The 19,044-nt window shown below is 33.7% G+C and overlaps 2 protein-coding genes and 2 long non-coding RNA genes across 4 annotated transcripts; 2 read left to right on the forward strand and 2 right to left on the reverse strand.

Moving 5' to 3' along the window:
* The first annotated feature begins 1,748 nt into the window (after window positions 1-1,748).
* LOC106395858 lies at window positions 1,749-3,158 on the forward strand. The gene is made up of 3 exons (XR_001279367.3): window positions 1,749-1,776; window positions 1,886-1,936; window positions 2,031-3,158. It is a non-coding gene; the product is annotated as an uncharacterized LOC106395858 (long non-coding RNA).
* Window positions 3,159-4,011: 853 nt separating this feature from the next.
* On the forward strand, window positions 4,012-5,765 carry LOC106394732 (transcription factor bHLH51). The gene is made up of 2 exons (XM_013835291.3): window positions 4,012-4,460; window positions 5,144-5,765. The coding sequence occupies exons 1-2, from the start codon at window positions 4,179-4,181 to the stop codon at window positions 5,621-5,623; spliced, it is 762 nt and encodes a 253-aa protein (XP_013690745.1). The 5' UTR covers window positions 4,012-4,178; the 3' UTR covers window positions 5,624-5,765.
* Window positions 5,766-5,992: 227 nt separating this feature from the next.
* LOC106394772 lies at window positions 5,993-6,954 on the reverse strand. Its single transcript, XR_001278994.3, has 2 exons — window positions 6,309-6,954; window positions 5,993-6,214 (listed from the first exon to the last, which is right to left on the reverse strand). It is a non-coding gene; the product is annotated as an uncharacterized LOC106394772 (long non-coding RNA).
* A 3,067-nt stretch (window positions 6,955-10,021) lies between these two features.
* On the reverse strand, window positions 10,022-11,615 carry LOC106447437 (alcohol acyltransferase 9-like). Its single transcript, XM_013889355.3, has one exon. It carries the CDS (start codon window positions 11,438-11,440, stop codon window positions 10,148-10,150), a length of 1,293 nt encoding a protein of 430 aa, XP_013744809.2. The 5' UTR covers window positions 11,441-11,615; the 3' UTR covers window positions 10,022-10,147.
* Window positions 11,616-19,044: the final 7,429 nt, after the last annotated feature.

Here is a 19,044-nt window from a genome sequence, read left to right on the forward strand (position 1 = left end):
GAATTGATTGTGCTGTTATTCGTGGACTTTCATGTATATAGGCATGCCTCTTCACATTGTCTCGCCAAAAACACTTTCCCAGGCAACACCATTACAAAAAATGGTGTATCTATTTCGACTTTTTAAATTCTGCACTCAACCATAGAAGAACAAATACTAAAATTATTGATATATATATATATATATGTAGTAAATTTACGATGTTGCAAAAATGAATACCGTATACATGTTGAGTGGATATCGCGAAGGAAATACTTAAAGAAAGCGGAGAAAAATGTGGATATGGAGGACAAAGTATTATTATTTGTTCCTATCCAAACTCTGTTCATATTAAATATATTAAAAATCGTAGAAAAATGATTCGAGTAGGAGTGATGTGTGTGAGACCACCGATCCCGGTGAAAACTTTTGTACAGATAGAAACTAAAGATAAAAGCATCTCCCTCCAATGATTATGATTGAAGATTAATCGTTGTCAAATTCAACTTTCCGACTATTTCAAATATTCGATTTTAGTTGGTCTTTTTCCTTATGATTAAAGTGGGGAGACATACCTATTTGATTTGAACGACTAAAACTTTCAAACTGAAAATCCCTATCTTGTATTAGATCAAGAAAACAACTTGTACACTAATCCCACCCAAAAACGACTTACTTTACTTGAAATAAGTAAACAAAACTCTTACATTCATCTCCCCATACTATTGGTCTAGTAAATATGTCGACCACCACTTGATCAACATGTACACAAGTAGGATCTTGAAAGACGTTTTTGGTACTCACGTTTGATTACATAGATGAGAACTAATTGAACCAACAAGCATGTGATCCGGTGATCAAATGGGTAAACGATTAGTCATATAGATCAAGGTTTAAAAAAAAGAAAAATTAGAAAAATAAGACACTTTGAACTTTGATTTGTCACAATAGTATTTGTAGAAGATGTTTTAGGAAATTAGGATTTTAATTCCCGTAAATACCATACTACCCTTAATTTTGAATTATTATTATAAATTGTAATTTTCGTAATTGATTTTAAATATTAAAATATTAAAAAGTTAAAATAACAAAAATTTAAAATAGACAAAAAGGAGACGTGGCCACTCCTATACCCTAATTTATTTTTCTTCTTGTCTTCTCCGCCGCAGAGTCGTGGCTCTCTTCCATGGTGATTTAGGGTTCAATGGAGAGAAGCCACATTCTTCGTCGGTGTTTCATCTGCCCGTAATCTCTAATCTCGTCTCTGTAAACACAACAATTGGTTTCTGGAATGTGGCAAACCACGCTTGTTTTTACACATGTAAGTCCCATCACGCGTTGGTTCTCCGAACATATAAATGTAGTCAAAATTGATTCTCTTGTGTTTTGTCTTCTGCTTTCTTTCTGATGTGTTTATTGTTCGGTTTTATGCATGATAAAAACTGGTTTATATACTTGTTGTTCTGACTTTTTATGGTTTATTGCTGCTCATCAGGTTGTTGATTATCTGAATACTGCAAAAGAATCCCTTCTGATGAAGATGGCGTGGGAGATGATGTACCATGAGTACAAAAAGGTATTTTTGCTTTCATCCTGTCTTTGATCTTCTTGATTTCTGCTAACTATTATGTTGACGTTCTTGTTAATAATACTTATATTTTCTATCGATTATCAAGGTATGCAGAGGAAACCTACAACAGTGAAAAAGAAAGATCCTATAGTAAGACTGTTGCTCCTCCTGGTAAGAAAACTTCTGCAACCACAAGCCTAAGCAATGCAGAAAGTGAAAAGAAAAAGGTCAGTGCTACTCTTCCTCCAGCTCGTTTCCTGTTATAGTTTGATATATCTTTGGGTCTTCTTTAGTTTTTCATCTGTAGCTAAATTTCTTGTGTTTTCTTGTGTACAGAGACTTAGTGCATATATCAATTTGGATGTCTTGGATAAGCTATTTGATGATGTAAGTTTACCCCCGTCTCTCTAGCATTATCTGTCACATTATCTAGCCTCTTATTTCTTTGTGTAATCTCTTATGTGTATCCACTTCTGTGTAGGAGAACTCTCCAAAGATGACTAAGTTGGAGAACCAGTTGTTGTTGGTGACCAAGTGAAAAATTCACAGCAAAGCAGCGAAGAAGAATGCCTTTTGGAACCTAAGGGTTCTGAAGAAGATGCACTAGAAGAAGATAAACCAGTCTGGAACAAAGATTACAATACTGAAGAAGCTAATGGAGGAGATGACGAATTCTATGGCGGAGCTGATCTTGAATATGAAAATCAAGATGAAGCAGAATATAATGAATATATTATTTGGTGATCTCATCTTACATTGTGAATTGATCTCAACAACATTGATTATTATTACTTTTTTGACAAAAATCTCTGAAATTACATTCATCATTTTTCCCAATCTAATAAATGAAAGCCTTCCACACTGTTCAAAAGAGTGCGTCTCTATTTTGTTGTCCTCTGCAGATAGAGTAGTAGTTTCTAATGGACTAGTAGTTTCTAATGTTACCATTCGACCACACCTTTTTTTGTCTACTTACGAAACTTCATTCTTCACTGCGACTAGACATCCATTCACCAGATTTAACATAGATTAGAACCATGTTGTATTGATAGAGAGAAGAGATGATTATGTGGATGAAGAAGAGAGAACACACAAAAAACGAAGAGAAAAAGATCGTGGGAGAAGGAGAAAAACGTGGGAGAAAATATTTTATGAGATATTTAGGGAAGATTTAGTTTAGATTTAGGAAACATCTTTAACCGAATATGGAAGTTTCCATATTTTCCGGATTTCCCGTAGAATATATATCCTAGCTAACTCAGAACACAATAGAGTAGATGTGAAACATATTCTTCCTTAAGCGCCACATAAGGTAAAAGGCAGAACATGTTATGGCACAAAATATAGATAAGGTATATCACTATGTTGTGGTTATATGTCGTTGTCAAGCTGTAGGTATACTGAAGACATCTTTCTTGATTATAACGTTTCGAAATATAGCTTTGTTAGAATATATAAGAAACACTAGTTTACGTTGTATACCCAAGATATATCTATGTATAAAACTTAGTATCTGATTTTTAGACTAAGTGGATGACCAGAATGAATATTCTAACTGTAGCTAAAAGATAAAATAAAATATGATTCTACTTTTAAAAAAAAAAAAATTTAAAACATATATATTGTCATACTTATGTTTCCAATAGTTTTCATATTTTTTAACATTTTTAAAATTCAGTTTACTATTTTTCCTATAAAAAAAGGGTAAAATATGTCGAAAATTGTCCAAAATATAAGAAGTTCTATTGCGACGAACAAAAGTTCAAATGTCATATTTTTCCATTTTTTCCTTAAAAAAACGAGCCTCATTAACTACGAAAATTGCCGTGGATCCGTCTTTTTTTCGTTCTTATTATTTTTTTTGTAAAAACTGGCCTCATGGATCCGTCTTGACTATCGCAGATGTTTTTAATAGCAAAAATATCCGATATTTATAAATTTCAAATTTATTATAGATTTTAAAGCATCGCTGGATATAGTATTTCAGCCAAACAAATATTAAGAAAATATGAAAGTCAAAAGGAATTATTTAAAAGTATTCAAAAAAGAGAGATTATACTTCCTCTTCTCCTCTTGTAGTTGTTAGTGATATAATTATTTTAAAATGTTCAAAATTTAATTATATAATTAAAACTATCTGAGATAGCAAAGGGTAATAATGCTCCTCGATTTGAAGCATGTTTTAAATACATAAAAAAGAATACAGTATTACAAATTTAGGATGATAAAAAGAAATGATATAACCATAGAATTCTAAAAAATCAAGAGTAGTTAAATTTTCAGCAAAAATTCAACATAAAACTGCGGCTTCTGAAAGTATATACAATTAGTAGAAAATAAAAATTTACCAAAGATAGAAAATTAAATTTTATATATTAAAAAAGAGGAACCAATAAAAGTCTAGAACGACCATCACACCAATCACCATCAACCTTAATTTCTCCTTTCATTATTTAGATCGAAACACAAACTACAAGCTCTCTCTATCCCACTCAGTTCCACACTTCCATCTTCCAAAAAACAAAACAGAACAGAACCTCTTTCGGTTCTGAGCTTTAGAGTTTGCACTATTATTTACCTTTAAAAATAAGAAAATAAAATAAACAATTCTTTATTGGTTTCTCGGGGGATGGAGAACTCGTACGAGTCAGCAGCCAAGTGGTCTGATTCCAACAGTCCATATAATATGCTCTCATGTTCACTATTACAATCTGATTCTGATCTTAGCCGCTTTAATCTCGGCTTCTCTTCTTCTTCCTCCTCCGGCAACTTCCCGGCGGATGAGTTTGTCGGTGGGATAGAGAAAGGTGAGTTACTCTCAAGAAGCCACCGTCTGGCTGAGAAGAGACGCCGTGATCGGATTAATTCTCACCTCTCTGCTCTCCGGAAACTTGTCCCTAATTCCGACAAGGTGTGTCTCTAGTTCACAACTTGTTCTTGTTTTATTTGACTTGACTCGTCAAGCAAGATTGAAATGTTTCGGTTTAGTTACGGCTCTACTGACAAGAACTGATAGTAGGTAGATAAGGTCTCAAACTAGCAATAAAACTGAAACCGGCTTCTTTCGGTTCAAGAATGTTTAATCTGAGTGAAACGGTTTTGGACCTGACTTGGTTTGACACATGTGTTGTTAAATCAATTTTCTAAAACCGGACTAATTCTATATTTATAGCTAAACCATCTTCAACAATGAACCGGTTACGTAGCTAGCTTGGATTTTAAATATTGAATCAGATAAAAATTTATTAAAATTATCGAAAAATCGAACAAGAAAAACTAGTTAATATTTCCAGTGTTTTATAGTTGTATTCATTCATATTCTAGTTATGAATCGTATATACTATAATTATTTTTAATTTTATATATTAAAAGTTAATATATCTATAAAAATGTGAATTCTAGTTGAACCATCCGTTTTAGTTTCCAATTCGGTTTAAAAAACATTGTGTTATATTAATTAGACAAGAGTCACAAGACAACTCCTCAATAAAGTTTAGATCAAAAGAGTCTTCATTTCATTGGTATCTCAACCCTTCGGTTTAGTAATGAAATCTAATTTGAGTAAACCGGTTTTTTGACATTGATTCTATACAGTTAGACAAAGCAGCCCTATTAGCGACAGTAATAGAACAAGTGAAAGAACTCAAACAAACAGCAACACAATCTCCAACCTTCCAAGATCTTCCAACAGAAGCAGATGAAGTAACTGTTCAGCCTGAAACCATCTCCAATGATTTTGAATCAGACACCATCATCTTCAAAGCTTCTTTTTGCTGCGAAGATCAACCAGAGGCAATCCCGGAGATCATTAGGGTCCTCACAAAGTTTCAGCTCGAAACATTACACGCTGAGATTATCTGCGTTGGAGGTAGAATGAGAATCAACTTCATCTTAAGAGATAGCAACTGCAAAGAGACAACAACAAACAGTGTTTCATCCGCAAAAGCTTTGAAGCAATCTCTGTGCGCTGCGTTAAACCGTATTTCATCTTCTTCTTCTTCATCTACTTCTTCGGTTTGTAGGATTAGAAGTAAAAGACAGAGATGGTTCCTCTCTTCTCACTACTCACAGTGACATTTTTCTTAAAGCCATCTTACTTCTATACACAGATCGCATTATTTGTTCACAAGCGTTACGTGTACGTTACGTTTTCTTCCTAAACAACAATGTTTGTATATTCAAAAATTAAATAACCTAAATCCGAGATATTCCACAAGATCTATACGAAGATTAGCATTTGCGAGAAGATAAACACTGTTGGTGTTACGTTTTCTAAGCGTATATAATCTAACCAAGTGTTACGTGTAGGTTACGTTTTCTTCCTAACCAAAACAAGGTCTGTATATTCTAAGCTTATATAAACTAAATCTGAGGGATTCAATAAAGATCTATACGATGATTAGCATTTGCAAGATTATAAACATTATTTTAATGAAAACATGATTAGAAAGATAAAGATTTAACGTTAACTGAGGATCCATACAATCCAACAAAAACGAAGACAAGAACACTTCAAACTGAAACAAGATCCAAATATAAGTACTTAGCGAAATGAAATAACTGAAAAGCGCAGTCTTCAAGAGAGGAGTCTCTCTCTGTCTACTTAGATCGCTGTCTCATCTTTCGTCTCTTCCTCTTCAGCCTCCTCATACGCTTCTTCTTCCACTGTAAAACAAGAACCAAAAGAACTTAACCAAATGATAAAGAAAGAGAAGTTACAGATTACTAGTATCGAATAAGATTTGAATGACGAGTATACCTTGGCTCTCATTGCGGAGGAACTCTTTTTCTCAAAACCTTACTCGGCTATATTCCCCGGTGACGGTAGCAAGAAGAGAAAGGGAAGCGTAACTCGGAATATATACCCCTGAAAACCCTAGGGTTGAGGCAGACATGGGCATTTATGCTAAGCCCATATAATGTTTCTTATTGGGTTTCTGTGTTATGTTTTTTATACTATAGTTTGGGCCTTTGCACTAACATTTTGCCAGCTCTAAAGAAATTAACAAGAAAAGGATACTGAGGTTTTTGACATTAATTTATTATTCCATTAAGAACAGTATAAATTATTATCTAAATAACTAGAGCTTGATCCGCACATCCCTGCATGTACTTATTTCCAATTTTATAAATATATATACATCTTATTTTAAAATATTTATAAACATAATAATTAAATATTTTTATAAATATTTTACATGATGTACAAAATATTGACTTTTACGCTATACTAAACCTTCAATAAATATTGATCCATTAATATGTTTGAGTAAATTTTCTCTTAACACCAAATTGTTTCCCAAATGTAATAATATTTTAAATATTTTGATTAAATATAGGTCATATGGCGAGATTTAGATACATCAGAAAATGAATATTGTTAGAAACATTACATATTATTTACAAGTAATTCAATGACATTTAAAATTTAATATAGATATGTTTTATCGTTTAAAATAATTAATAGTAACTGAAAAGGTTAAAAATATATTTTAGAAATATTATATATATATATATACTAAGCGATATTTAGATAGATTAAAAATGAATATTTGGTTATAAACAATCGATATTATTTTACAAGTAATTAAAAAATATTTAATCTTAGTATAGATAGATTTTATTGTTGAAAATAATTCATGGTAACTGTAATAGTTAAACATATATTTTTGGTATATTTAAAATACATATATTTTAGGACTTACAAGCTAAATGTGTGGGGATTATATGATACTTGGAAAATATTACATAATATTATTAAAATTTCTTAAATAATTTAATGAAATAAGAAAATACAATGATTACTTAAGTTAGAGTTATTTAATACTTCATTGACATGAGAATGTAAATATTGGAGAAAAACTTGGGTCGGTTCAATTTTGTACTCTTGTTTTAATAGATTAGATTCTACTAATTCTAGAAAGGATAACTCTATTGATATATGTTGTGCCCGATGCGGAGATCCGGAGGAATCAACAAACCATGTGTTTTTTTAATGTCTTCCAGCACGTCAAGTATGGGCATTATCTAAAATCTCATCGCATCCCAATATTTTTCCTATCAGTTCTTTGTTTGCTAATATGGATCGTCTTTTTTGGAGAGTTAACCCACAGATGGATGACCACCAATTTGCATGGATATTATGGTATATATGGAAAGGCCGGAATAGTAAAGTTTTTAGCAATCTGGATATTGATCCGAGGGAAACACTTAAATTAGCAGAATTGGAGTCATCACTCTAGACTGAGGCACATGTAGTAAAGGATCCAACAAGGGGGCAGCAGGTACAGACCACTTCCACGTTAGTGACGTCAGGACGATGGTGTTTCATAGATGGGTCATGGAAAGATAATGATTTATTTTCAGGGCATGGCTGGTATAGTACTTTACCGGGTTTCGATGGTTTATTAGGGGCAAGGAATGTAAGGGCATGTCTCTCACCTCTTCATTCGGAGGTGGAGGCTTTAATTTTGGCAATGGAATGTATGAAGAATTCAAGACAGGTTCAGGTGATGTTTGCAACTGATTGTTCTCAATTGGTGAAGATGGTTTCAGAACCAGAAGAATGACCAACATTTGGAAGTTATCTGGAAGACATTAAGCTTTTGAAAAGAAGTTTTCTCAACTCAGACATCATTCATGTACCACGGACGGAGAACCTACGGGCGGATAGCTTAGCACGCAGTGCTAGAAAACAGCCGTCTTTCGTCGTTCACATGGATGCGAAGTTACCGATTTGGTTTACCGAGTCAATATGAGTCTAATGTTTTTGCTGTAAAAAAAAGGATAACTCTATTGTTATCTTAATAATTAGTTGTATTAAGATAACATGCATCCAGTTATCACATCATATAAAACCTACAAAAAACGACATAAGAGATTACAAAATATCAAATATGCATATAGATTGGATAATATATATTAATTTCTATTTCGTATGGTGGAAAATATATTAAAGAAAAGTTTTCATTCATTGGTAGAAAGACGTGGTTTGTTGGTAGTTCCAAGCTGGCTATAAAACAAAATGTATTTTAAAGTCAACCATTAAGATATTCGTAATTTGTAGAGAGTTCATTCCCTTTGGTCGAGCTGACTTTTAGGTACAAATCTCTAATAATTGAGATATCCACAAACCGTAAATATAAATGAGTCTGATTCATGTCTCAAGTGATAAAGTAGTTGTCGTTGACAAAATAAAAACAATTTTGTATGATTGTATCTATCATAAGAAGTATTTGATTATGTTATATGGTATCTGAATGCCAAAGTTCGCTCTAGAAGGATTAGTTACTAAATGTTAATGACTCTATTATTAGCGTGGAACCATATATAAACTGCGACATGCCGCCAGTCTAACTTTGGAGAGTGTCTCTAATAAAATAAATTGACGCAAGACTACTTAACCATAATTAAACATCTCCAACTAATCACAATTTAATTAAACATTTTTCAATCTTTAATGGGGCGGTTCTAGTGGTGACTCTCTGCTCATATCCAAGGCCATTGCGATTTAATATTTTTGAGAATCTTGAATAGTGAGAAATTGTCGTAACTCAAACCATATTCTACTAAAAACAAGACATGTGATGAATTTGGATATGATTGATACTTCAGGAAGGGATTAATTTTCTGAAATATGTGTGATGTATCAAATATGGTTAGTTTAATGAATTCTATATCAAAATAACACGTTTGCAAGATTATACGAATGCTTTTTTACAAGACTATTTTTCTAATATTTTACTGATTCATCCAAAAAGGCAGAAACTCTTATGACTATTACTTACTGATACATTAAGATGAAAGATCCAATTATACATTATACTAAAAATTTGGTGATACAGTCAAATAAGATTAAAGCAGGCGAAGAAAGCTTTTTGACAAAATAATAGCCAATCATGCTTAATGTTCTGCCGACACATACTATTGCATCAATCGCGCTTCATGGGACCAAATCAACAACACCAAGACTATCACGGATCCCAAATAGAGCTTTAATCCTTTTTGATGTACGATTACAAAAATATGGGATCATGCAACAGTTTTTAACAGCGTGGTTAAGTTTGAATTTGTTTGTTCAAACGATGTTATGGGCCTGAGTATGGTTATCAATTTATCATGGACTACAAAACTATAATCGATTATTTATATTTGGATGAATAAACAAAAATGTAAGTTTTGCGTAGGAAGTAACCAAAATATAACAAAAACCACGAAGGATTTATAAAGTCAAAACTATTATTCGTCAATGGAGGGAGAGTTCCTCATTTATTTTCAAAAAAAATAAAAGAGTGAAAATTGGAATTTATCTATTCTCTAATTACTAAGAGCATCCGCAACGATGACACTTATTGAAGTCTTTAGCGACAAAGGCATTTCAGATTAATCCTGGATATTTTGGATTTAAAAAAAAAAAAAATGACCATTCACGAGCCGCCACGTAGTCGTGGGGACCCGCAAATAGTGCAAGGATTCACTAAGAAAAAATTCTTATTTATGAATTTTAAAAATTGAATCCTTATCTTTTGGTAGGGTCCACTAATTATTTAATTATTTTTTTCTTAAGGATTCCCAACTAAGGATTCCACTGCGGATGCTCTAAGCGTCAGGACTGGTCACAAGATTCTCGTAGGAGTCAACGGCGCTTGACGGGACGGCGACCATTACTTTAACCGCATCACTCCGTTCAGGAACCGGAAGCAACAAACAGTAACGGTCGCAACAAACCGATCCCACGTGAACCGGTTTACCAAAACCGAAATCAAGCTTTTCTAAACCGAGGCGTGACCACTGCGAAATTATCAAGACTCCGACCGGGTCAGGACACTTCGCCTTGCTCACGGCTTCCACCACCGACCTGACGTAATCATCTCCGACTCTCTCCTTCGCTTGTTTCACCAGCTTCGCCGCGTGGCGTAATCCTTTCTCCGTCAAGTCTTTCACGGTGGTTTGCGCGCACCCGACGACGAAGGCGTTCCCGTAGAACCCGGCGGGTAAACTCGGTTTGACTCGGTCTCGGATGTTGACGCTGAACAAAAGCTTGACGGTTTGGCTCGATGGTAAGTTCAGTGATCTCGCCCAGCTCCGCCACACGTGTGCAGAGAGCACCTCGAACGATGTGTGTTTGGTGCTGGACTCACCGAGTCGACTCGTGAGTTTCTTGAGCTCTGTAAGTCTCTGCTTCTCGAACACGACGGAGGTCGGAACGAGTCGCTCGGCGTTGAACCGGTTGACGAACCCGCAGAGGTCGGGAACTCGGTTGAACTCAGGGTGGCTCAACGAGTCGCGAACCGGAGACGGGTTAAGCAAGCGGCGATCCCAGAGGTGTCTCCGTTTTAACTCGGTCTGACTCAGCGAGTCTTTGGATAACTCGGCGAACAAGGTGAGAAACTCGGCGCTTCCGATCCCGTCGGAGAGGCAGTGGTTAACGCCGACGGCTAAAGCGGCGCCACCGTCTCTGAGCCAAGTGAGCTGGACGACGAGAGGCGGCGCACCGGCGAGGACGTCGACGACGTTGAGGGAGAGAAGCTTTCTCCAGCTAGTCACGTGCCGGGGAGCTTTGTGGAAGTCAAGGCACGTGAGGTGATCAGTTACGGCTTCGAGAAACAGAGCACCTTGGCCACGGCAGTTAACCTCGAGACTTCCGCCGTTGGGTCTCTCACGGACACGGCCAGAGAAAGGGAAGTAAGGAACAAGAGCGCGAGAGAGTGATGATTTGAGACGACCCGACAGAGAAACCGGGTTGGAAACGGGTGAGTAAACGAGGAGGTACTCGATTGTGAACCGGAGGAAGAGTTGAGAATCTAAGGCGGAGAGAGACAGAACACAAGAGGGTGTTTGGTCGGAAGGAGTAATAACTGTGGCTTCTTTGACATGAACGAGTGATCCCATTATACTTTCTTCCTCTTCTTTTTTTTTTTGCTCTGAAATAAAGAAGGTGGGTCTCTGCGATGTGTATTAAATATACCGCTGATATGTTATGTATGCGCATGTATATTCACGTAGAAGAGAGACAACTAGGGTAGTTTTGTAATTTGGCTGATCTTTTCAGACATGGTATGTCTTGTGTGTTGTATCATACTATCATGCATGTGTACTCTTGTGTGTACGTGTTCCCTTAATTGTTCCGACTGGTTTCAAAATCTAGAGGCAGCGCTTTTGATCCGTTGGTGTGAAAGTTTTACAAGTTATCACTGGACATGTAGATTTTCAATTTAGAGCATAGTGGTGGATAATCATCCCCCATATGTTTTATACCTTTTTATTTAATATATGATATAAAATTGAGAGATAAACAACCTTTTATTGGATATAGGGAAAGATTTCAACGAATATTTGGTAATCGGGGGATATTTGATCCGGAGATATATGGTGGTATTGAAATTGATTGACGGATACTACTATTTTGAGACTGATCAAGCATATTTAGACCGTTCATATGAAAACGTGCATCGACTATTTGAATTTGATCATCCACGCGACAATCCACCGTGAAGAGTTTTTTTTTCAACCGTGTGAATCTTAAAAGTTTTAGGTTTAAAGACTAAATCCACGGTATTCAATTAACTAAATGGCAGGACGGAAGCTCCGGCCGGAGTTTTATTAGCAATAGGCCAGGCCAAGACAACTTGACTAGTGAGGAGAAAAAATAATTAATATAACCACAAACTTTTCATGCACAAGAACGTACTTCTTCGGTTTTTGAAAGTAAGATTTTCTAAAATATACACGCTTATTAAAAATTTAATAAATGTTTATAATTTAATTTATTTTTTACTTTATTATACACTTTCCAATAACTTTCCACCAATGAAATTTAATCAATTCAAATATTCTCAATTAATGTTTCTCAAAAGTATAAAAAAATACCTTAATAATATAGAAAATTTATCTTTGTGAAACAAACAAAAAAGTTTAAAAAATCTTAATTTCGGAAACGGAGGGAATATATTTTTTAGTTCTATATACGAAGTTACAAAAGCGTATAAATATAAGATGATGGTGGTACACAAAATTATCGGTTAAATAAGAGTTAAAGACGATAATGTCTAAAATGGAAGAAACTAAAACCACGGTTTGGCGAAGGTTAACTATACACGTATTTCAATAATTAAGTTAAAAATGCCATTAAGCCAAGTTTCTGTATTTTTTTAAATGTTAGTAGCACGTAGTAGTAAATGATTTATTTTACAATTTTAAAATTCGGAAGTCTCTGAATTGACGTGCTACGGTGTGAAATGAAAGACTAATGTTAACAAAATGTGCAAGTAACTCATCAACTTAATTATGTTTTTCATAGATATAAAAAATTAAAAAAATATATCACTAGCACCATTATATTCTTCGATTTAATTAGGTCTGTATATAGAATTGTTTTTTTTTATATATTCTAACGATTGATTGATTCGGACAGTTTCGGAGAAAACACACTTAGTGTTACCAAATGAACTGGTTACGATATTGTCTGATTAACTGTTTTATTATTAATCTTAGGAGATAGACCAATCATCTGTTATAACCACTATATTAGTTACTTGAACTGAAATTCAAATCCAAATTGACCAAATAATTATATTTTAGTTTTTACAAGAAATCCTCGAACTCATAACTGACGAGGATACACAACAATTACTAATAAGCTGTTACTACTTGTTGGTTGTATACAGAATTATTATATCATGTGTTTGAACAGTGTATTGAAATGGGTAAGCATTTCCGCCGAAAAAGAACAGACCATAACGGGTTGGTCTAGTAACCCCAATGATCCGTGTAGGCTGTAGCCAATCCAAACACAAGTCAGTCGACAAAGTAACCTTAAAAGCAAGAGAAATAAAGTACGGGACTTATTCGGCTAAATTTGACTCCATGGGCACATACAATTCAGAGTTGTAAGGGCTTCAAAAGGAAGAAATGTTTATAATCAACCTGTATAAAACGTTACCTTTCTTGTTATAGTTATCCGGATGTATTTAAAGGGAAATAATCGTGAGAATATTTGGAAAAAAAAGTTTGGTTGTGGTAGCGGTTTACAGTACGATGTGCATTGTTGTTTGGGCATTGGCTGGCGCATGTGTCTGAAACAGTGAAAGATTTGGTGCCAAGATTCTTATGGAATAACTTTATTGGACAAAAAAGTACTCTTGGAACATCAAATGAAATACCTTCCATAATTATGCAAAATTTAAGTAGAGAGAAACATCACAGCTTATTTCCTCTTTCGCTAATTATAGTCATCTTATAAGTAAGGTTTATTATCATAACTAATATGTTAGTTAATTATAAACAGATAATTATTTTGAAATTCAAAACAAAAATAGTCTTTTTTTACAAAAATAGCCAAATATTTAATAGATTCACTATATTCGATAATAGTTGGTTTCAAATGGTGTTTATAATATTGATTTCTGAAGTAAAACTAGTTTCCCATTTAGCTACTAGAACTACTGTGAAAAGTATCATAAAAGAGAAGAAAAAAAAAACTCAATGCCTCACGCTCTCTACCATGAGCCATGAGTTATAATACCGAAAGATCACTAAAGACTTTAGTTTTTGAAATTGTTACCATTCGAATCAATATAAAAATATGCACTTTTAAGTGAAATCATAGGTATAAATAATTCAAAACAGCTTTTTCTTTATATTTTCTTGAATCACTGTAGTGGTCTTGTCAATTCTAGCATGGACCCATATATATTAACGTGGTCATCCGCATAGTATGTATGATCTACTTTTTTTTTTTTCTTGTTCAAATCTACTTTTCTTTTAAGTCATGTTTTTTCTTCTTCTTTTCGATATAATATAAAGCTTCTTTTATTCATTGATGATAGTAGAGTGAACCCTTTTTGTGAGAAAGTAGGTGCACTTCCGCCCTACAAAAATTACTTCTTGTTATTAATAAACCAAAATGTGATGAGTAGAGTTGAAAATTTAAGGATCAATAAAATCTTAGAAAGACGGAGTTTCAAATAAAAAGAAGGTAACCAGATATCGAATGGTGATGTGTGTATATATATATCGAAAGGTAACAGTGTCCAAAGATTATTTGCAAATTATATGTGTCTTATCATCAAAATAAATAATTACGATGGTGGGATACATTTCACCTTCCCATTGAATAAAATATCAAAGAAGATGATTCGGTGATTCAAATAAATGGGTTTAAGTTGTTTTGATTCTGTTTATGGAAAGAAATAATGAAGATTTGGAAGATTTTGTACCAAGTAAAAAAAGGTGCGAAGATTTTTTTTGGTAGAAAAAAGGTGCGAAGCTTGCTTTATGGAATGCACATGTTACGGTAGTCATGCCTTTCTTCTTCTTTTTTCTTCGGGACACTGATCAAGGAATCTAGAGCTAGTCATCTACGATCTTTGGTCGTTTACATTTTAGAGTAAATGCATGCTGAAAAGTGAAAGGCACTTTCCATATAATATACGTCTTGTTCGTGTCGGTGACACCAAGGACACGTTAATGAACAAGAAGCAGTGTCGCTGAATGATGAAAAATAAAAGGTAAAAGTTATGTTATGCCGGTGTCGTGTCGCTCGTAAATTTTTCAGAGTTGCTACTTTTTTTGAGTAAGTTGTCGGTCCGTCCAGTTCGTGATGTATACTTCCACAAGTTGATATATATACCGTCGCTTGATTTTATTGCAGAAACAAGGACACAAAAAGGTTATATGTAGTATAGGTCGAGGAATGCTGGTCATTGATGATATTGGTTACGCAGAACTTTTTTTTGGTAAAATGTAATGTATAACTTTAGATGTCTAAATTCTTCATTTCTATATAGTCCACCTTAGATCTTATATGTAGATTTTATTTTTGTGTAGATTAGGAGTTAATCTCTTCATCCCCCGGAGTGATCAGCTTTTGTTGATATCAGTGATATATGTACTCTTCCCAACGGATTTCAAACCAATAGGACAACAAGATCAATGCATGCGCTTATTAAACCAACTGGTCTACCACACTCGCTGATCAAAATGGAGAATATACACGTAGATATCTACCATTGCATTTCTTATAAATCTTCAATTATATCCAAGGCCAGTTACAATCAGTCCCTAGAATCCAGAAGCATCTCTCTCACTTTGATCCTCACAATATCCTTACTTTACCATAATGTTAGACGTGTACCACACTCCACAAACTCATATCACCCTCGTTTTGGCCTAGTTCATTACACGCCGAGCTCTACCGTTGCAAATATCTTCTTTTTGAGACTGATCCCTAAACACTTCCACAACTTAACCGCGCATCACGATGTATACAAGAATTATTATAAAATATAAACTAAACTTAAAATATCGATTAGCGCTTCAGTCATTTTGAAATGAAACCCAAACACTCATTCAAGAAGTGATCAGTGATGAAACGAGCACATAAATTTGAACATGTAACCAGAGATGTGAGGGTACATAAATACTTGGCCAAAAATGAATGCACTACGGAGACGCATCTCACTGTCGTGGAGAATAGTAACTAAAATGATATTATATCTTTACAGCTACCAAATTATCTAAAAAAAACTATATGTATATTATAAAAACAGTCATAGATCATAGAGAGCATATCGTCTCTATCTGATGAACAGATGAAAATACAAAAACCTATTTTGAACTTAGTTGATAAAAGATCCAATTAATATGACGAGTCATATGAAAATAAAGACAAAACCCTTGTCATCAAGTTATTCTTTTTCATTTCAATTGATCAGTACGTAATTTCCAAAAAGGCGTAGGGCAGCCAAGGAGTAAAACAAATCATATTTTTCGTCATGTACATGTATATATTTTCGTTATTTGCCACGACGCATAATAACTATTTTCTTATATGAAAATAATTAAATAAAGTGGGTGTACCCAAAGAAACATCCACATGCACATATTATCCATTCAACAAGAATTTGGTAGGCCCAGCTCTTGAGCACTGGGCAAGTAGCTACCATTCTTTCTCATAAATCGAGTGGTAGTTTCGAATTCCGTTAGCTTCCACAACTTGTACTAGTATCAATTTAATTTTGATATGTAAGATTGATAGTACATTATTCTCTTACATAAATAAACGTTATATGTATTTACTATTTAGAATATTGTTGCATTGTCAATCATATTAAGTCCTTTGTCAGTTCAGGTAAACAAGAAAAGGTCAATGTTCATACAAGTAACATCTATACCACTAAACTCGATCTACATACATGCATTATTAGTAACATTTACATAATTTCTGCTGACAAACATATTTTGTCAGTGTACCCGAAGATATTGTAGCTAGGAAAAAATGTTGGCCGGTAATGAATGATCGTATTCAACATGAAAATAACAACACACCTTTTGTTATACGTCATATGTGAAGCCAAACTAAGGCTCCTTTGAAAGGGACACGAAAGGATAACATACATATGTTTACAGAACCTCGCATATAGACACATATAAATGTATATATATCATATAAGCATACACAAATCGATTTAATATATATATTTACGTTGAGATAAAAACAAGGAAGATAAGAAGATTCGAGTGTTAAAATGTAAAAGCCGGCCACCGGCTTCTTAATGATTTCGCGATCATAATTAATGCAAGTTGAATCCATAAAAGAGAGAATTTGTCTTTATGTTTCCCAAAGCTTTCATTGGGTCAAAGATTGGTCGGCAGTAACAATTTCACTGGCACGGAGACAAGATTCTAACTCTTTAACCATTCATTATATTATTTCCGTAGCGTTTTAGTATGTCCAGTCTAGAATATGGATTTGGAATTTTCTGAGGAAATAGAACTTTGATACAGACTAGAAGTGAACGACTATTAATTATTCTTTGACAATAGCTAGCTAACCAAGTGAATTCGCAATCTAGTGTAAGACTGAGAAACAAAGATTATCGACGGTAACTTATAAACTACTTAAACATGAGAAGGTCAGATGTCACCAGTTTATGAAGATACTATGCAATATTAGTTGGAAGATGCCCACCATTTTAAATCTATAGCGAAATATCAAAAAGAATATTTACTTTATATACAATTCTTGGGTGACATGCTAGTAGATCACGGACAGAATTTATATATAACAGTATCATGGCCACTAAAATTAATACAAATCATACAACCAAATAGCAAATTTTTGTAAATTAATAAAATGCTTAAGGGTTCAATTTTAAATTGATGCATTCTGTTTCAAGAAGTACTACCCTGCCAATCCATCCAACCTCTCGTGAACCATTTTCTTTCGCTTGCGCGTGAAAAACAAAATCGGTATTTGACTATCTTGTTGTGTTCAAAAATATCTTGGAAATTTAATTTACAGATTCACATACATCACCTAGGTATGAGTCGTTGTAAGTTGTAACAAAGCTCCATTCAAAGTTGACAAAAAAAAAGTTGATTTGGCTTATGCCTGTTGATTTTCTTATATATATATATATATATATATATATATATAAATATATACTGTTGTATGATCTTATTTTAGAATCGGAAACCATATAATATCCGATTTATTTAAAAATGTGCATCTGGAGAGATATAGAAAATGATTTAACTACCTATACATCAATACTTTCTTTACTTCAATTCTTCTTAGATAGCTTTAAAAGTAAATACGTCTGAAATAACACAATTTAAGATGAAATATATCTATATATATGTATATGATTTTCTTTTGAACAAAGTTATACAAATTATTTTTAATACGTGTAAATGAAAAGCAAATAATTCCATGGTGATATATACAGAGTCAATATAAAATAAGTTCAATAACACACCAATGGCCGGAAAAGGTAAAACACAAGGGTTGTTGTGGGTAAATGTGGAGGTCCTTGGATGATTAAGCATAAATTTGGTGAGAATTGGTTCTGAATATTGCAGAAGATCGGGTTAAACATATTATATATAGTCTAAATTATTATTAGGATAAGCTTAGAGATTAGATGTGATTTGCATCTTTACCTCAACATTTTATGTTTTTTTTTCTTGATGTTGATAAGCATTGTTTTCTTCTTCTTTTGATCACAACCCCTCTTTTAGTGACCTCCTTTCTCGACTTCTTTAATTATCTTTTCAACCATACGAAAAGGATTCCTCGCTAACGATTGAATCCAAGTCTTTTCGCACAAAAGGAAGAAGAGATATTCTTTAAAAGTTATTCTTATTCCCAAAATCATATCTTTGTTTTGTTGTTTTGATTTTGTTTGGTAGTGTTTAATCAAATTTACACATAATAGTCTTCAGTATGATACATGTAGTGTATTTATATTGTTACATATACTAGCCGGTTAGTTTTCTTCATATAGGTGATGTTACTATATTACTTAACTATAAACTAAGTAAAGTACGTTCATTCTTCATAGTCATAGACCAAATAGAGTTTTCATGAACACGCAAGTATTTTCTGCTGCGAAAAGTTATTTTCTATTGGTTCTAAGTTGTACGCATAATGGCTTATAAGGAAGATATTAAAATAGGTTTCCAAATCAAATTAGGATTTGATAACTACTTTA

This window comes from Brassica napus, chromosome C4 (assembly GCF_020379485.1).
Source record: "Brassica napus cultivar Da-Ae chromosome C4, Da-Ae, whole genome shotgun sequence".
Lineage (NCBI taxonomy): Eukaryota > Viridiplantae > Streptophyta > Magnoliopsida > Brassicales > Brassicaceae > Brassica > Brassica napus.

Excerpts from the sequence above, each read along its gene's own strand:
- LOC106447437 (XM_013889355.3), bottom strand. The coding sequence starts at position 11,440 with ATGGGATCACTCGTTCATGTCAAAGAAGCCACAGTTATTACTCCTTCC.
- LOC106394732 (XM_013835291.3), top strand. The coding sequence starts at position 4,179 with ATGGAGAACTCGTACGAGTCAGCAGCCAAGTGGTCTGATTCCAACAGT. Across the intron at positions 4,461-5,143 it reads TTGTCCCTAATTCCGACAAG|TTAGACAAAGCAGCCCTATT; the intron begins GTGTGTCTCTAG and ends GATTCTATACAG.